The sequence below is a fragment of the Aquarana catesbeiana genome, linkage group LG04 (genome assembly GCF_042186555.1).
Source record: "Aquarana catesbeiana isolate 2022-GZ linkage group LG04, ASM4218655v1, whole genome shotgun sequence".
In the NCBI taxonomy this organism is placed as follows: Eukaryota; Metazoa; Chordata; class Amphibia; order Anura; family Ranidae; genus Aquarana; species Aquarana catesbeiana.
This window is the reverse complement of record NC_133327.1, coordinates 192,820,118-192,841,088: the sequence shown is the minus strand read 5'-3', so window position 1 is coordinate 192,841,088 and position 20,971 is coordinate 192,820,118. Positions and strand designations below refer to the sequence as shown.

The window sequence follows — 20,971 nt, the reverse complement described above, 5'->3', positions numbered from 1 at the left end:
TAACATACCACTTCTTGTTTTACCTGTTACCAAAGGTGTTACCAAAAGCTGAACATCCCTTCCAGAGATTACAAAAAGATATATCCAGATGCCCAAATCTTATGAGTATGCATTTTGTCTGTATGGACATGTTTTTTGGATGTCCAGTGGCAAATGCTACTGCAAAGGCCACAGTAAAAAGTGTTATCAGAAGTAGTTTGTAAGTACAGAGTGCCAGAAAGTACAGAGAGTAACAGAGGAAATCATTTTTTATAAGAGAGTCCTTACTAGAAGTTTTGAGGTTTTATTTTTACACCCCCTACTGTCTACAATGTAGTGGACAAAGTAGAGTAAACTTTTGCCTGAATGTTTTCTTATATTTTATGAAGCCCCTAAGGGTGATGTTGGACTCTCTCCCTATGGGATTTGGTTTGGGAGTGTGTTACTCACTTGCTTATATTTTGTCTCAGCAGCTGAAGTCCTCCATTCGGATCTCACAGAGAATGTTGCTGATCTTTTAAGGTTTTTTGACAAACTCATTTATGTGTTTTCTCCCCAATTCCAGATCCTAAAAGTTTGGAAGGATCTAAAACTAAAGCCAGGTGACTTGTGGATTGTTAAGAGACATTTATATATAAGGAAATGTTTGGAGACTCAATACAGCATTTATTTCATGTACAGTTTTTGCAAAACTTGAAGGAAAAGTCACCTGGATCCACACCAGACACTGCAAAAATGACTAAATTAAAGAAATCTCTGTGTTTGATTTGTTTCCCTCTTGTGATCACAGTCTAGGGTACTTTTTGATTCAGTTACTTTAATTGTAAGGGATATATATATAATATATATATATTTGAAAAGTAGTTCAGCCATGTTGAAGTCATATTTGTCTTTTGTACGTCTTCCATTTTATGTAGAATTGTCTGTGTTTACATATGCTATAAGTCAGCATGCCAACAATTCAGCTAGAAGGCCATTCTGGCAACAGGAGTGTACAGACAGTACTCTGTAAATATGTCTTATGATTCATTTGTTTTTCACAATGAAAAGTCATTTGGTTATGAAAAAGTTGCTCAGCTATTATTTTCTCCACAATGGATTTTTGCCTCTTTGGCCAGGACTACCTTCACCTAAGTATGTGGAGGTTCCAGGTTAAAGGTGATAGCAGGTATGGTTAGTGATCAAAATATTGATCAAAAGAGGGGAGACTGTAATGGAAATTTGTAAGTTCTGCATATAATTGTATTCTATTTTGTATGTATTGCACACTGCCCTCACTGTGCACACAGCACTAATAATGTTTTCAGTAAATGTTTACATTCTTTCGAGTCCTGATTAGAATTAGCCTGCCTATGTAACGCCCCTTGTTACCATAAACATACAATTGTAATATTAATGTGATACCTACGTAATCATGTGCATAAAAACCTTCAATTGCGTCATAATAAGGCAGAACAGTTATTTGGAAAGATGCTGAGCGTATCTTTTGTGTTTGTTCCCTACTGCAGTAGTTATTATTAATTTGGAACCACTAATCAATATGAGGATAGGAGTTGCCTATCATCAATTTAACCAAGTCACCTGCGGTGCCCTCATTGCTGGACTCCAGAACAGGTAAGCGTCCTAATGTTGAAAGTCAGCAGCTACAGTATGTGTAGCTGCTGACTTTTAATTTTTAAAGGGGTGGGCAGACCTCCTCTTTAACTTTTGCAGGCGTGCTTACTCTCAATGGACTTCTGTAGCTCTATATTACAATATTACAATTATTTGTAATTAACGTAGATATATATAAAGGAGCAAAGGTGCAATTATTCTTTAAAGGATTTTTATCTAACCTCCCTCATCCCGCTAGATCAGGTCCCAGAATTCATTTTCTTTTACCTTATTCCTGCAGCAAGAAACAGTTTTTATTACTCACTGTGACATCATCAAGCTTCTAAATGTCTTTGCAGGGAAAGCTCCTGAGAGCTCAGTTCCTACTGATGTCAGAATGCACCAAGAACTACATCTTCCAAGAGTCCTTTTTCCTACACACATTCTCTTTAAAGTCAATGCACTGTACCGAACACCCTCCCCCCCCCGGTTTGGTTCGCACCACAACCTGCGAACGAACAGAAAGTTTGTGCGAATTTTAGAACCCCGGACTCGAACATTCGAAATCATAAGTGCTAATTTTAAAGGCTAATATGCAAGTTATTGTCCTAAAAAGGGTTTGGGGACTCGAGTCCTGCCCCAGGGGACATGTATCAATGCAAAAAAAAGTTTTAAAAACTGACGATTTTTCGGGAGCAGTGATTTTAATGATGCTTAAAGTGAAAAAAAAGTGAAATATTCATTTAAATATCGTACCTGGGGGGTGTCTATAGTATGCCTGTGAAATGCCACATGTTTCCCGTGTTTAGAACTGTCCCTGCACAAAATGACATTTGTAAAGGAAAAAAAGTCATTTAAAACTGCTTGCGGCTTTAATGTAATGTCTGGTTCCGGCAATATGGATGAAAATCATTAAGAAAAATAGCATGGGTACCCCCCCAGCCCATTACCAGCCCCTTTGGGTCTTGTATGGATATTAAGGCGAACCCCGCACCCAAATTAAAAAAAGGAAAGGCATGGGGCCCCCAGGCCCTATATACGCTGAACAGCAGTAAACAGGCGGTGCAAACAAGATAGGGACTGTAGGTTTGTTGTTAAGTAGAATCTGTTTGTAATTTTGAACTGGTACATTTTTAAAGTGTAGCTCCAGCCAAAAAATCTATTTTTAAGCTTTTTGGAAAACATAGGGAAGGGTTATCACCCCTGTAACATTTGTTTTTTTTTAATCAAATAACATTTTTATTATAGTATTTGCGGTACAAAAGTACATAATATATGAGAGACAATAAGAGGGAAGAATACATGACATAAAATATACATATGCTAAGTATTTTTTTCCAACTCCTATTTTGTTTGTTTCTTCTAGTTTGCTTATAACTAAGCAAGTCACTGGAACATTCAAAATAAAGTAGAGGGATAGAGAAAGAGGGGGGGGAAAGGAAGAAATGAGAAGAAAGGGGAAGAAGAATGTTATTATAATTCGTTTACTTGATCATGGTGGGTCCTCTCGAAGATGCCACAACTCCCATACTTTATTATGTGCCTCCAGCCTGTCCTGTATTCGGGCTGTCATCTTCTCCATCAACTCCACATCTTTGATTCTAGCATATAAGGCTTCGGGAGTGGGGGGGAGGGTTTTTTCCAGTGTAAAGCAAGAAGACAACGTGCTGCTGTGAGAATGTGGCGTGTGAGTTTTTTTTGGGCTATGGGGATCTTTAATTATGAGATTCCTAAGAGGAAGAATTTGGGGACCATGGGGATCCGTGTCTCTAATAAGCGAGCCAATAGTTGTTGGACCTTGTCCCAGAAGGGGATAATCAGTGAGCAGTCCCAATATATGTGGAGGAGGGTCCCTCTGTCTTTTTGACATCGCCAGCAGCGATCTGAGCTAGATGGATATATGGCATGAAGAATATCCGGAGTCATATACCATGTAACATTTGTTTTGCTGTCTGTGCACCTCTTCAGAAGATTTCACCTTACTTTCTGTCCCAATGACAAATGTTTTTTGAAAATTTGGGGTTTTTAGTGAAACAAGGATTGGTGATAAAGCATCAGTGGAGACACGTTTTCCCATATTAACTCTTACAGGATAGAATTTCATCTCACTTCCTGTTGTCTCCTTCCGTTTGCAAGTAGGAGTGGTTTGTAAGTTGGAGGTTGGAAACACTGTCACAACACTGTAAGCCCTCACAGTTACTCTTGGTGGACACAGGAATGGGCCCTGCTGTGAACTATTATATCAAGAACTGTAATTACATGTCATTGTTGAACAGTGGTAGAAATATTGGGCCTTTGGTGGTGGTGCTGGTGCCACAACACTGTAAGTCCTCACAGTTAATCTTGGTGGGCGCTGGAACGGGCCCTGCTGTGAAATATTATATCAAGAATTGTAATTACATGCACCTGTTGAACAGGGGCAGAAAAAATGGGCCTTTGGTGGTGGTGTTGCCAAAATACTGTAAGCCCTCACAGTTACTCTTGGTGGGCACAGGAATGGGCCCTGCAGTGAAATATTAGATCAAGAATTGTAATTACATGTCCCTGACATGTACATGGGCAGAAAAATTAGGCCTTAGGCACTGGTGCTGGTCCCACAACACTGCAACCCCTCACAGATACTCTAGTTGGAACGCAGGAATGAGCCCTGCTGCAAAGTATTGAATAAAAAATTGTAATTACACGCCCCTGTTAAACAGGGGCTGAAAAATTGGGCCTTAGGCACTGGTGCTGGTGTCACAACACTGCAACCCCTCACAGATACTGTAAATGAGCGCAGCAACGAACCCTCCTGCAAAATATTGCATCAAAAATTGTAATTAGACGCCCCTGTTAAACAGGGGCTGAAAAACTGGGCCTTAGGCACTGGTGCTGGTCCCACAACACTGCAACCCCTCACAGATACTCTAGTTGGAGGCCAGGAATGAGCCCTGCTGCAAAGTATTGCATCAAAAATTGTAATTACACTCCCCTGTTAAACAGGGGCTGAAAAATTTGGCCTTAGCCACTGGTGGCGGCGCCCAGAACCAAAAATGTTCTTACAAGCTATCAGCATGATCATTGAGGAGGAAGAGGATAGTCACTCAGCATCAGCATAGGCAGTCTTGAAGGGATCTGACATTTCAAAAAAAAATATTCGGTTATATCAGCATCAGGTGCTTGGTAGCTCGTGGTGATCCAAGACTGATTCATTTTTATGAAGGTCAGTCGATCAACCGAGTCGGTGGACAGGCGTGCCCAGTGATCGGTTACAAAGCCTCCAGCAGCACTGAATGTGCATTCCGAAAGAACGCTGGATGCAGGACGGGCGAGTAGCTCAATTGCATACTGTGCAAGCTCTGGCCAGTGATCCATCCACAAGACCCAGTAACCCAGAGGATTTTCGGTGGGAAAGGTGTCCAAGTCTGATTTTGCCCCTACAGACTATAACATTTTTGTCGGATGTGAACTCAACATCCGATTTTTGTTTCATTAGTACCATTTACGTATGAAAAAAAAAATCGTAAGAGCAAGACTATGCATGCTCAGAAACAAAAGAATACATACAAAACTATTCAACACATTACGTCACTTCTGACATTGTATTCTGTCGTACAAAAATTTTCGTATTGCGAGTAACCTCTTCACTTTCGACATGAGACTAGCATGCCACAAAAAATGGACATTCGGTTGTCCGAAAATCTAATGGGGCGTACACACGGTCGGACTTTTTGGCTACAAAAGTCCGACGGACGCCGACGGACCAAATCTGGCGGACAATTCGATCGTGTGTGGGCTTCCCCCGACTTTCAGCGGACATTTCCAGTCGCAAATCTGACGGACTTTAGATTTGGAACATGCTTCAAATCTTTACATCGTAACTCCGCCGGACCCAGAAATCCGCTCGTCTGTATGCTAGTCCGACGGACAAAAACCCACTCTAGGGCAGCTATTGGCTACTGGCTATCAACTTCCTTATTTTAGTCCGGTATACGTCATCACGTACGAATCCGTCGGACTTTTGTGTGATCGTATATAGACAAGTCCGTTCGTTAGAAAGTCCGCCGCAAGTCTGCCAAAAGTCCGTCGAAAGTTTGGCGGACGGGCTGTCTGACTTTTGTAGCCGAAAAGTCCGACCGTGTGTATGCCCCATAAGAGTGTTACGAGGCTTTAGAAAGAAAGTACTCATACTGAAACAACATCGTGTATAAACACTGGGCAAACATACATGAATTAATCAGGGTTTTCTCATTCATGAGCAAAACTTTGCTTTGCAAAATTGAAACCTAGCCAGCAAAGTTTTGGAAGGCGTTAAGCACACAGGTCTCAGTCATGATACAAAACAATGTCTTTCAAGGTTAAGTTAGAAACAAAGATCTTGGCAAATAGTATCTCCCTAACAAATAAATCAGTATTATAGATTTAATTACATGGTTGTAGATTGCACTGGGCAAACATACAAGTATCAGGGTGGTTCCTGTGCAAGACTTAAACATTACGTTGGTGCACAAAGAATCATTTTTGATAAGCCAATTCAGACGCATACTGTGCAACTAAAATTTAAATAAAATGTTCACATACCAAAGAAACGCTGCTGCAAAAATGTAGGAAATCAGTGATAAAAACAAACAGTTTCTATTATGTACACTGTATTATTTACACAGATCCTTGTTGCACAGATGATTTGTTAAAGAGAAAAATAACAGATTAGGGGGAAATACTTGTATGCCTAATGAACTTTCAGATGTTAGTTTTCATTTACCAATCTTCTCTACAGAACTGACAGATGAAATTATTATCCTGTCAACACCTCCACTTTTCCATTCCACCAGTATTTATTAAACTGAGCCTGCTTCTTCCAAAGCCCAAATGAAGCCTCTCTTTTTGCAGTCAGGCTACATATACAGTAATACATTTGCTCTTCTTTCGTCATTTGCTGATTAGAGGGGAAGGGAGGGGGAATTATTGATTTCAGGGAAGGAAGTGAGGGGGAATTTTTGCTTACAGGGTGAGATTGGGGGTGAAGGAGAGGGTGGCTAAATAGGTGATGGGGGAGTAATGTTGAATCCTTCACTCTGTAGACAGGGTTGTATGTAACATATGCATAGGCCTGTACGGGGGGGGGGTGCCGTATGTGCCTGGGCACACCCTAATCACCCCCTGTGCCAGTGCCATCCAGTGTATTATCTAGTGTACACAGAGGCCCCACTGTGCCCTGTCACACACTACACACTCCGAGTAATCCATAGTATTTTATATCTGCAGCATACTATTTTTACCCTTGCTGCATCATCTCCCTTACCGGCTGGGAAGGGAATAGGGTGCCTGTGAGCTGGGGATGGTGCACTGTGCAGTCCCGCCCTGATCGGCAGTGGTAAATACTGTGTGTATAGACGGGACAGAGGAGGCTCAATCTCAATGGGCTCAATGAGTCTGCTCCACCTCACACTCCACCCCCTGACTTGCACATGCTGCTGTGAAAATTCTTGTAATGAAGGTGGCAGATTTAAATATACACAGCAGCTGTAGATACTGACTGCCTGAGCCTAGGTGAGACCAGCCTGGGGCCATGATTGTGAGTAGCAGGCATATTGAACACCCTCCCTCTCTCTCTCACCCCCAATCACCCTCTCTCTCTCACCCACTCTCTCTCTCACCCCCCTTACTCTCTCTCTCACCCACTCTCTTTTTCTCCTCCCTCCCTCTCTCTCTCCCTCTCTCTCTCTCTCTCTCTCTCTCCAGTATCTCACAAAAGTGAGTACACCCCTCACATTTTTGTAAATATTTCATTAAATCTTTTCATGTGACAACATGGAAGAAATGACACTTTGCTACAATGTAAAGTAGTGAGTGTACAGCTTGTATAACAGTGTAAATTTGCTGCCCCCTCAAAATAACTCAACACACAGCCATTAATGTCTAAACTGCTGGCAACAAACCCTACCCTATAGGCCACAAATAATGCCTGTCCTTTGTATCCTGTGACAGTGATCCAGAAGCACCAGGAAGGGGAGGAATGTTCATATAGGATTCCAGAGTGGTGAATGACCTTTAGTCACCATTTTAGTTACATTCCTACTTCAAGGGACAGCACTACCCTCTTTCTGGGACCACCAGGCTTTGTTCTTTGGAGTGTTTCCCCTTTCTTTCTGGATTACAAAACTCTGCTTAAAGAACTCCAATCTAGTCTTTGGGCCCCAGTGTTGGCCTCCTTAAAGTGGTTCTAAAGGCAACATTTTTTTTACTGTAATGCATTCCCTGAATTAGGTAAAAAATGTTTTACAGTTTTCTGTTTATACCCCACATCCATAAATATTTACCTAAGTCCTAAATGGATCCAACGCTGTGCATGAGATCTCGTCTCTCTTCTCTTCCTCTTAACACAGGGACTCAGGCAGCAGCAGGAATAATTGGCTCCTGATGCTGTCATTTGGGAGCGAACACGCACGTGGGCTCACATAGCAAGTGGCTTGCTATGGGGGCACAAAGAGAAGAGGAGGAGTCAAAATCGCTGGTGGGGGACCCCAGAAGAGGAGGATTGAGGCAGTGAGTATAAAATGTTTATTATTTTAATTAAAAAATACCTTCAGTAACATTAAAGTCAGGGCCTGGGGGCTCTAATTTGGAACAAGGCCCTTGAGCCAAGTTGTTGGGTGCCCATTATTCATGATTCTAATATTGTATACTGTATATTTTATACAAGCAGAAAATACTCAAGCTTAATGGCACAATTGGGAAATACTTGCTGAGATTCGGTGCTCAGGCTGAGGGGGGTCTTCACTCCCCTATACGAACATCCAAAGCAGAAATTCAGCCAGAAACTTGATAACTCCTTAGTATTATCCTTTATTTGGCTACACCATTTACACAGGATCCATGCTGACATGTTTCGGCCATTACAGTCTTACTCATAGAAGCATGTACCGAATTTTTTTATTGAATAATTTAGGTTGTGATACTGTATGCACTCCTGTTTTATTTACTTCTTATTGCTCCTGTTTTGCCACTGTTTATTGATATTGTTACTGTAGGCTTACTCTGCTGGGCATGTTGCCCAAATAAATAATTTGTTTTCAGCCTACATGTGTCAGAGAGTGTGGTACTGCCTAGTGGATCATTAACACTAGGAACAAGGGAAACCAAACTTCAGGCTTCTTTGGGGGTATGTGCTACACACAGCACACAGAGTGTAGCCGTCAGGAGAATGTGTATTTTACATACTCCTGACTGTCCTGATAGTCATGAGGACTGTGTACCACATAGTGTATACAGATCAGCTATCAAGAGTATGTAACCCAAAACACAGTGTGTAGAGTGCAGTGAACAGGAGTATGTAAAGTAATGACTCTTACATTACTGGTCAGTGAGAGGAAAAAATTGGCCAATGTCAATGGACACTGGGAAGAAAGAGGTCATTGGGTAGTGACAATTAAACAACGTCAGTGGTCAGACAATATGCCCTAGCATTGTGGTAAGGTGGTAAATAGGAGGAAAAAATTCCCAGGATCGGTGTTAAGTTTAAGAAAAAAATGCTATGGAGTCATTAGTCATTGTTAGAAAAAATACCCCAGCGTTGGTGCCAGTGGGAAGCTTGTTCCACAGTCATTGGTGTCAGTAGGAGTATGCATGCTTCTGTGTCGCTCCCATACTGCTACTGCTACTTGAGTACCAAGCCAAGCTTGTTTATAATCACAAACTTCTACAAGCTGCTTTGATTTTGGTTTCAATTCACTAAGCGCAGAACTTGGGTGGTTTTTCAGTAATCACGAACTTGTTTGTTGTCTCAGCTACTGGACTCTGAGCCTGATCCCAGATTGCAACATAATAATCTGGCCAGAATATGGAATTCACTGTAGCAGCTGCTTTGGCCCCTGCCAGACATCAAAGTGCAGAATTACAATAGTTTGGCGTTTCAACAAGAGCAGATCAATGCTTTGCAGAGAAAACTACTGTTTATTGCACCTGTTTTTTTGAGCCACTACTTGTGTGTCAAACCCGGTCTTTTTTTTTTAAACTACAAACACATCTACTGTTTCAGCTACTAGACTCTGAGCCTGATTTTAGATGGTGACAGTTAACTGGGACCCTTGAGATGGGGTCTATGGGCAATTTCCCAGTCCCCCGCCCTCCTCTCCATCCCCAGCTGGCTGTTGGTACAATAATTATCTGGTTGAATATCTTTTTTGTGTCTTCAACTGGGCTTTAAATATTTGTTAAGTTTTGCAGCTTAGAGTGGGTTTATTTAAACTAAATTGTACCATGTAAAACTTTTTTCTGTTTCAATCGTTTTTGTTACATTTTTCTTTCCAAGACATAAGAAAAAGTACAAAATATAGCAAGAACAGTAGTTTGCTAATGTTACATACACAGCAACATTGATACGCATAAGCCAACAAGCGACAAAGTTGGATTGCCCATTATTTCAATTGAGAGTTCAGGTAGTTGGTATAGGCTGGCTCACACCAGCTCTATGATGTGAGGGACCCTGTTTTGGAGGGAAACCTTGCCTTTCCAAGTAGGAAATATAAAAGCCCTTAAAACCTAGGACACCATTAATAATGAACATCTATGAAAAGCTCTATATAAAAACATAACCAGTAACATCCTAGGGCCAGGTCCAAACATCTGCTTGACCAGGTATTTGGGTCCTTTACTAGTATCAGGAGTACATTTAAAAAGAAATTGGAAAATTAAAGGATAGAAAGATACTGGAGCAGAATGGAAAAGAGAATAGTAGATCTAAGGAGAAGAAGAAAGTGGTTCCGCCCAGGGATCTGACTTTCTCGAGCCTGGTAGTCAACTTTGTGAGTCTGGTACCTGCAAAAAGCTAAGCCAGGGGGGCCAATTTTTTTCAAAATGCGATTCCTTGTCCTGTAAGACACTCATAATCTTTTTGTCCATGTATTCCTTTTTTATAGCAGTCAATAAAATTTGCATGACCTGTCCTTCATGCACTGCACCATGTACATATTCAGGTGCACTGCTGCAAGATAAATCTCCTCCGTGTCTTCTATGTTGATATCTCTGTACTATGCTTCCATATAATGGAGCCCTATGATGCCCATTGGGTTGATAATGAATAAATAAATAATTAATTAAAAAAATGTATTCTGTGTTTTTAGATTGTTAGCCCATTTTGTTTTAAAAATGTTTAATGTATCCTTTTTTGTTACATTTGTCAATTAATCCACAATAGCTTTCTTTTACATCTACATTTTACAACACTTTAAAGCTGAACTCAAGGCAAATATACACATTATTTCAGCTCAGTAATCATTTATACATCATTAAAGTCATTTTTTTAATTAGTATAAGTACTTGAATTGAGATGGTATCAGCCTCTTTAAAAATGTGTGTATATCAGAGCTGGAGTGTAGAAAGAAGTAGCAGTACAAGAAGCAATCAGTTCAGGAGAAAGTAGAGTGACAGAGAGATGTGCTCATTATTGTGCTGCTTCTACTTTTACTGTCCAGTCACAGGCTGGGGGTGGGTCCAGTACAACCAAGGCTCTGAAGAAGTTGGTTGAATGATGCTGGACATCCCACTGTGGACCTTTAGCAGAAGTCACGTGGGAGAGAACTCTGGAGTGAAGATGAATACCACAGCAAAAGCTGTTTTTTTTTCCTCTTTGTAAATGAATGATTTGATTTGTATCTAGTTATCTTTGGCTGAGGCTCTGCATTAATTGCTTTTTCTTGATGAATTTTGTCCAAAATAATATTTGGCATGCAAATGATAAGGCCCTAATTACATGATATAGTTCTTATTGGCAAAAACAAGACAAAAATTCTTCATAAAAGTTAAAGCAGTATTACACTCAAAAGCAATCATTTATTATGTTGCAGCTTACCAAGTCTTAGGTGTGAAGGCTGCATTCATTTTCTTGTTAGTATTTCTCTCTTTTATTTTCACCTGGTGATCCTGCCAGTAAGACCCCATACACACTATTAGATTTTCTGCAGATTTTTGTCTTCAGATTTACCAAAACAATGTAGTGCAAGGGCCTCCCTGATTGCATACATATTATATGTTTTTTATGGTCCTGCAAATGTAGCATTTAGAGGACTGAGACAAGCCATTTACCACAGACCGATGCTTACAATGATCAGCTTTTATTTGTTCATGTAAAACCTTTATCACAAAAGGAAAAAGCTGCTTTTGTAACTGAAGTAAGAGCTGGAAATTAGCTTTAATTTGTTAGTGTATCTGCTAGTATATCTAACACTTCCCTCCCCCAAGACTGACAATGCTGCTGTCAAAAGGTGCCCCTGTGCTCCTTCATCCAGAGTGGGATCACTCTAATACAGCAGGTGTGTTACTGGCCAGATCACCAGGTGAAAACAGAGGGGAGAAAGTCTAAAAAAGGAAAGCAAATGCAGCTACCACAACTAATGATTGGTGAGCTGCAATATATTACATTTTTGGTTTGGGGTTTAATACCGCTTTAAGAACTGTTCATAGTTGCCAACTAGATTCCTTTAATTTTCACAGATAATAAAAAAGATACGACTTGAATGGTTGCTTTGACTAAGTTTTCAATCCTACCTATGTTTTAAATGATTTATGTACTGTTTGTATTTGAATTACAGGGTTCTTTAGCTGAGTTGCTTGGCATGAAACACTACATGGATGTCATGATGCTTTTAACAAAGCTGGAGCACACAGAACCCATTTCAGATGAACATGTTACTGTCACAGACACATCGTTCAACAATGTTCCTGTAAGATTATATGTGCCTAAACAACAATCAGAAGCACTAAGGAGAGCCGTTATCTTCATTCATGGTGGTGGATGGTGTTTAGGAAGTGCAGGTAAGTAGCTGTAATTAATAACTTGTGTGGCATTGTTATCTAATATGATGCCCTAAAGACATACTGAAGAAGACAAAAAATGTTGCTGTAAAAAGAAGCCTTTATAGCTTTTTAAACATTTCTGGTTAATGGTGACAAAAGTTAATTACCGGTAACACATGACTAAAGCTGTCTGTATACTGTATATAGGTACTGTATAAGTATGTTCCCAAAGCAACTAATTTGATTCTAGCCATCATTTTTAAAGTTAAACTCCAGGTAAATATAAAAAAACAATAAAAGAAGAAATGCAGCGCTTAAAAAAAAAGTGAAATGTTTGGTGTGGCCAAACCTTATAAATGAATAGTGCCCTTAGTAATTAAACATAAATCCACAAATCCAAATACAAAATATGTAGCAAATGTGTAATAAGTCCACATTAAAACGGGAAATTAATCCAAAGTGAACATTAAAAAGCCTGCATAAAAAGGTGTGGATGATGTGAATCCACAGATGGTGAAGCAAAGTCAATGGTGGACACTGTAGATCCGTGACCCGGAACTGACATCAAGGTGTGAGACATCAAGGTGTAAAACATCAAACAGTAGAGAAGAATGGGTACTCTTACCGGATGGCGTGGACTCCCCTGTCTTATGACATGGAGTCAATCAAACATTGAGCCCCACTGGGGCTGGAAACGAGCTCCGGAAGGTTGGAACCTCTGCCACTCTCCTCGACATGCCCCTGTTGAAGACCCCCTTGGTCGAAACGCGTCGAGCGACTTCCCCTTCCTTACGCTGCCTTTGTTTTTACAGTGATCACTTTTTACTTTGTTACGGTGTTTTTTAGCAATAAAAATCCCTGGTTTATCTGCACTATGCGGAAGTTTTTATTTTCTCTTTGCATACTATTCTGATGAGAGAGACTGCACCCCACTAACCACTCCTACCAGGAGATTTGGATCCAGCTTGCCTTCATGTTTCTTCTGGATGACAACTTGACGTCCATTGGATGACACCTATCTGGTCGTTCCTAGCCCTCTGGATATCCCTTCACTGCTTCCAGGAAGTTGAGGAGAGCGGCAGAGGTTCCAACCTTCCGGAGCTCGTTTCCAGCCCCAGTGGGGCTCAATGTTTGATTGACACCATGTCATAAGACAGGGGAGTCCACGCCATCCGGTAAGAGTACCCATTCTTCTCTACTGTTTGATGTTTTACACCTTGATGTCTCACACCTTGATGTCAGTTCCGGGTCACGGATCTACAGTGTCCACCATTGACTTTGCTTCACCATCTGTGGATTCACATCATCCACACCTTTTTATGCAGGCTTCTTAATGTGTACTTTGGATTAATTTCCCGTTTTAATGTGGACTTATTACACATTTGCTACATATTTTGTATTTGGATTTGTGAATTTATGTTTCATTACTAAGTGCACTATTCATTTATAAGGTTTGGCCACACCAAACATTTCACTTTTTTTTAGCGCTGCATTTCTTCTTTTATTGGTTATTTATTGTTTGTCACAATGTATGCAGCAGCTGTTATCTATATAATTTGGCTTTTCCACTAGAGCGCAGTGTTTTTGTATTTCCCTGAAATATAAAAAAACAAAAATGAATGTGGTTCTGTAGTATTACTTAATGTAAAATATATAACAGAATCCAATAGAAAAATACCTTAGTGCCAAAGAAATTGTGAATTAACTAATGTATGATAATATACAAATTAATAATTGAATACATGAACAAAAAATATAATAATTCCATCAGCTGCAGTAAGAACTTGCTAAATAGCAAATACAAATGAAAAAAGAAAACAGATCACCGCGCTAGGTGATAACAAACATGAATATAAAAGTCCTTTATAGTCCCAGTATATTTGTGTTTTCATAAGTGCTTGTGCACAATAATAAACATCCGTGCTCCAAAAACTTGTACTCAGACTGGGTGCCCCACATGGATGTGCACTCACCCCTGGGTGTTGACCAACTATCTCCAGTATGGTCGTTCAAGCGTGTGGGGAAACCCCTGGAAGAATCCGTTGCTGGCGGCTCTTGCACTGGATATACCTCATATGAATGGATGTAAATAACAGAGAAACCTCATTGCATAAAACCGTTGAAAAACGTATTAGGTACACCAGGTGCCAGAATGATAGGCACCATAACACGTGAGTGTAACCCTATATTTGTTTTTACTTAATACATTTTTTTAATACATTTTTCAATGTTTTACGCAATGAGGTTTCTCTGTTATTTACATATGAGGTATATCCAGTGCAAGAGCTGCCAGCAACGGATTCTTCCAGGGGTTTCCCCACATGCTTGGACAACCATACTAGAGATAATTGGTCAACACCCAGGGGTAAGTGCATATCCATGTGGGGCACCCAGTCTGAACACAAGTTTATGGAACAGGGATGTTTATTATTGTGCACGAGCACTTCTGAAAACACAAATATACTGGGACTGTAAAGGACTTTTACTTTCATGTTTGTTATCACCTAGCGCGGTGATCTGTTTTCATATAACAGAATCCCCCTGAGGAAGCCACTTGACCATGTGGCATAACGCGTAGAGGAGGGGAAACTATGTATGCTGTATACAGTGTGGTGCGCTGTAAGCACCTATTTAACCACTTCAGCCCCGGAGGATTTGGCAGCTCAATGACCGGAGGACTTTTTACAATTTGGCACTGAGTTGCTTTAACTGGTATTTGATTGTCTCTACGATTTTTATTTTTTAAATTTTTTTGCGATATATACGGAAAAAGACCGAAAATTTAGAAAAAAAATGATTTTCTACTTTTTGTTATAAAAAAAAAATAAACTCAATTTTAGTCATACATTTAGGCCAAAATGTATTCAGCCACATGTCTTTGGTAAAAAAAAATGTCAATAAGCATATATTTATTAGTTTGTGCAAAAGTTATAGTGTCTACAAACTAGGGTACATTTTCTGGAATATACGCAGCTTTTAGTTTATGACTACCTATCTCATTTCTTGAGGCCATTGAGTATTTAATTTTTTTGTCACAAGTGATTGAAAAATGACAAAAAAAAAAAAAAAAAATTACACAAAGTTGTCACTAAATGATATATTGCTCACACATGCCATTGTTATATGTGGAATTACACCCCAAAATGCATTCTGCTGCTTCTCCTGAGTATGGGGATACCACATGTGTGAGACCTTATGGGAGCCTAGCTGCGTACAGGACCCCAAAAGCACCGCCTTCAGGCTTTCTAAGGGCATAATTTTTGATTTCACTCCTCACTACCCATCACAGTTTCGAAGGCCATAAAGTGCCAAGAAAGCACAAAACCCCCCAAATGACCCCCTTTTGGAAAGTAGACACCCCAAACTATTTGCTGATAGGCATGTTGAGTCCATAGAATATTTTATATTTTGCCACAAGTTGCGGGAAAATAATTTTTTTTTTTTGGCACAAAGTTGTCACTAAATAATATATTGCTCAAACATGCCATGGGCATATGTGGAATGACACCCCAAAATACATTCTGCTGCTTCTCCTGAGTACGAGGATACCACATGTGTGAGACTTTTTGGGAGCCTAGCTGTGTACAGGACCCCGAAAACCAATCACCTCGTTCAGGCTTTCTAAGGGCGTAAAATGGTGATTTCACTTCCTCACTACCTATCACAGTTTCAGGGGCCATGAAATGACAAGATAGCACAACCCCCCCCCCCTCCCAAATGACCCCATTTTGGAAAGTAGACACCCCAAGCTTTTTGCTGATAGGCATGTTGAGTCCATGGAATATTTTATATTTTGCCACAAGTTTCGGGAAAGTTATAGTTTGTTTTTTTTTTTTTAACACAATATTGTCACTTAATGATATATTGTTCAAACATGGCATGGTTATATGTGGAATTACACCCCAAAATACATTCTGCTGCTTCTCCTGAGTACGGGGATACCACATGTGTGGAACTTTTTGGCAGTCTAACCGCGTACAGGACCCTGAAAACCAATCACTGCCTTCAGGTTTTCTAAGGGCGTACATTTTTTTTTCACTCCTCACTGCCTATCACAGTTTTGGAGGCCATGAAATGCCCAGATAGCACAACCCCCCCCCCCAAAATGACCCCATTTTGGAAAGCAGACACCCCAAGCTATCTGCTGAGAGGCATGTTGAGTATTTTGCAGATCTCACTTTTTGTCACAAAGTTTTGAAAATTGAAAAAAGAAAAAAAAAAACATTTTTCTTTTCTTTCTTCATTTTCAAAAATAAATGAGATCTGCAAAATACTCACCATGCCTCTTAGCAAATAGCTTGGGGTGTCTACTTTCCAAATTGGGGTCATGGGGGGGGGGGGTGTGCTATCTGGATATTTCAGAGCCTCTGTAACTGTGATAGGTAGTGAGGAGTAAAATCATAATTTTACGCCTTTAGAAATCCTGAAGGCAGTGATTGGTTTTTGGGGTCCTGTACGCGGCTAGACTCCCAAAAAGTCACACACATGTGGTATCCCCAAACACAGGAGAAGCAGCAGAATGTATTTTGGGGTGTAATTCCACATATAACCATGCCATGTTTGAACAATAAATCATTTAGTGACAACTTTGTGTAAAAAAAAAAAAATTGGAATTTTCCCGCAACTTGTGGCAAAATATAAAATATTCCATGGATTCAACATGCCTCTCATCAAATAGCTTGGGGTGTCTACTTTCCAAAATGGGGTCATTTGGGGGTTGTGCTATCTTGGCATTTTATGGCCTTCAAAACTGTGATAGGTATTGAGGAGTGAAATCAAAAATTTATGCCCTTAGAAATCCTGAAGGCAGTGCTTGGTTTTCGGGGTCTCGTACACGGCTAGGCTCCCAAAAAGTCTCACACATGTGGTATCCTCGTACTCAGGAGAAGCAGCAGGATGTATTTTGGGGTGTAATTCCACATATAACCACGCCATGTTTGAACAATATATCATTTAGTGACAACTTTGTGCAAAAAGAAAAAAGTGTAATTTTCCCGAAACTTATGACAAAATATAAAATATTTCATGGACTCAACATGCCTATCAAAAAATAGTTTGGGGTGTTTACTTTCCAAAAAGGGGTCATTTGGGGGGGGGTTGAACTGTCCTGGCATTTTATGCACAACATTTAGAAGCTTATGTCACACATCACCCACTCTTCTAACCACTTGAAGAAAAAGCCCTTTCTGACACTTTTTGTTTACATGAAAAAATATTTTGTTTTTGCAAGAAAATTACTTTGAACCCCCCAAAATTATATATTTTTTTAAAGCAAAGGCCCTACAGATTAAAATGGTGGGTGTTGCAATTTTTTTTTTCACACAGTATTTGCGCAGCTATTTTTTAAACGCAATTTTTTTGGAAAAACCGCACTTTTTAAAATTTTAATGCACTAAAACACACTTTATTGCCCAAATGTTTGATGAGATAAAAAAAGATGATCTTATGCTGAGTACATGGATACCAAACATGACATGCTTTAAAATTGCGCACAAACGTGCAGCAGTGACAAACAACATACATTTTAAAAGCCTTTAAAAGCCTTTACAGGTTACCATTTTAGATTTACAGAGGAGGTCTGTTAAACTGTTCCTTTCAGTTTTTTTTAAATAATTTTTATTGTTATCTCAGGGAATGTAAATATCCCCTATGATAGCAATAGGTAGTGACAGGTACTCTTTTTTGAAAAAATTGGGGTCTATTAGACCCTTGATCTTTCCTCTGCCCTCAAAGCATCTGACCACACCAAGATCGGTGTGATAAAATGCTTTGCTAATTTCCCAATGGTGCTGTTTATATCCGGCAAAACCGAAGTCACAAAATGTTCATAGCTTCCGGTTTCTTAGGCCATAGAGATGATTGGAGCCATTCTGGTCTCTGATCGGCTCTATGGTCAGCTGGCAGAACCACCGGCTGCATTCTTGGGTTCCCTGTTGGAACAGGAGAGCCCGAGAAAACCATGGAAGATGGAGGGAGGGGGGGACATTCCCTTCCACTGCTTATAAAAGCAGTCTAGAGGCTAATTAGCTGCTAGGATTGCTTTTACATTAAAGCCAACCGCTGGCTGAAAAGAATGATACCAAGATGATACCTAAACCTGCAGGCATCATTCTGGAATAACCACTCAAAGTCCAGCAACATACCAGTACGTGGCTGGTCCTTGTTGGGCATACATTGAAATTTTATTTTTTTCATGCAACCTGTGGGCTGAACAAAAAGAGACTGATCGGTGGGTATGCCCACCATTAGAATACCGCCCTTCATCTACCCACTTCTAATGATGGGCATACATGCACCATTTTCTTTTAACTGTGGTCGTGAAATCACCTCCTACAGCTCTGGAGTCGCTGATTTACGTATCGTGGGAGCAAACGCTGTTGATAAATAAATAAGTGCTGCAGCTGAATGGCGTACCTGCTAAGCAAATGATGGTTAACAATAAAACAAAGTAACATTACAGTATAACAGTAATGCCCCGTACACACGGTTGGATTTTCCGGCGGAAAATGTTCGACGGGAGCTTGTTGTCGGAAATTCCGACCATATGTAGGCTCCATCGGACGATTTCCATCGGAATTTCCGCCACTCAAAATTTGAGATCTGGATCTCAAATTTTCCAACAACAAAATCCGTTCTCGTAAATTCCCGATCGTGTGTACACAATTCCAGCGCACAAAGTTCCACGCATGCTCAGAATCAATTATGAGATGGAATTGCTCAGTCTGGTAAAACTAGCGTTCATAATGGAGATATCACATTTGTCACGCTGGAATTTTTTAAATCTTTTAATGCAGCGCATTCTTTTCTTCTTTAGAATGCTAGAATAATTACGTTGTTTCGCTGCTGATATTCACACAATGTTCAGAAAAAATGATTTCTTTATTATTCCTCGTGATCTCCTGAATATTTTATTTTTTTGTTTTCGTCAGATCTCCATAATAATGTATTTAATTTTTGTTTATAGTGTTTTTTTTAATCAAGATCTCCTTGTTTTTTTTTCTAGTGCTCTCCATAATATTGTTTTTAGTTTTGTGTGTCAAGTTACCACAACACAATTATTATCCTGTATTTTTTCAACCTCAAGGAGGTTGTTTGGTGTTGGTGTCCCTTGTTAATTTGACCTTGTATTTTGGAAATGTACTTGCCTACTCATAAATAAACTGTCCTTTTTGAAGTAAAACACATAGGCAAGTATTTGTGAATACAAAATAGACATTTATTATGGGTCATAATAAAATAAAGAGGAAGGCAACGCTGGAGAAAAATGTGAAGTTGGCAAAGCCTTTGTACCCCAGGGCACACATCAACTATTTTACACCCAAAATTGGTAGCCTGAGGAGTCCATATAATAGTGAGCACAATCCGGTCCCGGACTACAAGAGATCAGGAACAGCAGCAGATGACATATATGTCCCCAGGCTGTGGTCATACAACAGCCTGCGTCTTTTGTCAGACCAGACTGAACCCAGGCCATCACTTTCTTGTCTTACTTCCACTGTTCCTTACCTGCTTGCTTCCAGGCTGTAGCTATGGTGTTGGAGGTGTGGCAGGAGGTGGAGGAGGAGGATGGTCCAACTCACACAGGTGTGTTTTGGTTTTGAGTTGGCCCCTCAACCCCTTATTTAGGGTCATATACATAATTTCCAAAACGTCTTTCAGGACAGCACCCGAGAGATCATGGCTCCTCCTCCCACAGGAAACACCTCATCAATTAAGTCTTTAAATTGGAATCCTCCACGTTGCCTCATCAGTTTTTTGTGTTTCCTCCAGCTGGAGGAACACCTCTGGTGGGAGCCATGATCTCTCAGGTTTATCCTGGGAGACACAGGTTCTCACCTGTTAAGTCTTTTTTTAGGCTAGGAGAGTGAGCCTCCCACTTGCCTCTTACATGGACGGTCCCGTGGGCTCCCTCTCCCTCTTCCGTGCTCGGGGAGAGCCTGTACGTCCGGGGGTGCTGCCTCCAAAATTTTTTGGCCTGACGGGCGGCCGTCCTATGTTCCCTTCTACATGAGGGATGAGCGGTGGCGGCCGCCATTTTGCTGGTGGCAGAAGAGCGCTTCAGCCACGTCCTGTAAGGGAGGAGGCAGCACTTCCGGGACGGCGCGTGCGTCATTTCCGGGCGCAAAGCGCAGTGGGAGAGGGCAGGGTCACCTGGTGCCTTTATTTCCAGTTCCAGGTCAGCGCAGCGGCGTTTTCGAATCTGGAACCGGTCGTTTCACCACGCACCGCAGACAGCTATGGATAGCGATGCAGCGGATAAGGGGGCAAGCCAAGGCGCCAGCAAGGCTAAGGTAAGGGACTGTGTCCTCTATTACCCTGGGCCGTTTTCTCCTGTGGGGGGGTTACTCACCCTTTTCCCCCCCTTCCCCCACCACCCACCCTCCCCCCCCAGGATGGACCTGCTTCTTACCCCCTCTTCAGAAGGTATGTTGCAGTGGCTAGATTTAGTATATCTGCCCTACAACAGGGGATTAGGTGGTGGTGGCTTGCTGGGCACATGGAAAATGAGATGTTTCTTCCTTAGTGCACCTGGGTGTATTATTTGCGCTGTATTACAGCCTTTTAAGCGTGTTTCCATGTCTCTTTTCTGTTTGTCCAGGCCAAAGGTTCTGCCCAACCAGTCAAG

The 20,971-nt window shown here is 40.8% G+C and overlaps 1 protein-coding gene across 1 annotated transcript in view; it reads left to right on the top strand.

Annotated features, from left to right (window-relative positions):
* Positions 1 to 20,971, top strand: part of AADAC (arylacetamide deacetylase) — a 101,391-nt gene that overhangs the window by 16,612 nt on the left and 63,808 nt on the right. The window contains exon 2 of the mRNA XM_073626056.1: positions 12,141 to 12,363. Within this exon, the coding sequence (XP_073482157.1) occupies positions 12,141 to 12,363 (223 nt within the window). The remainder of the gene's footprint in view (positions 1 to 12,140; positions 12,364 to 20,971) is intronic.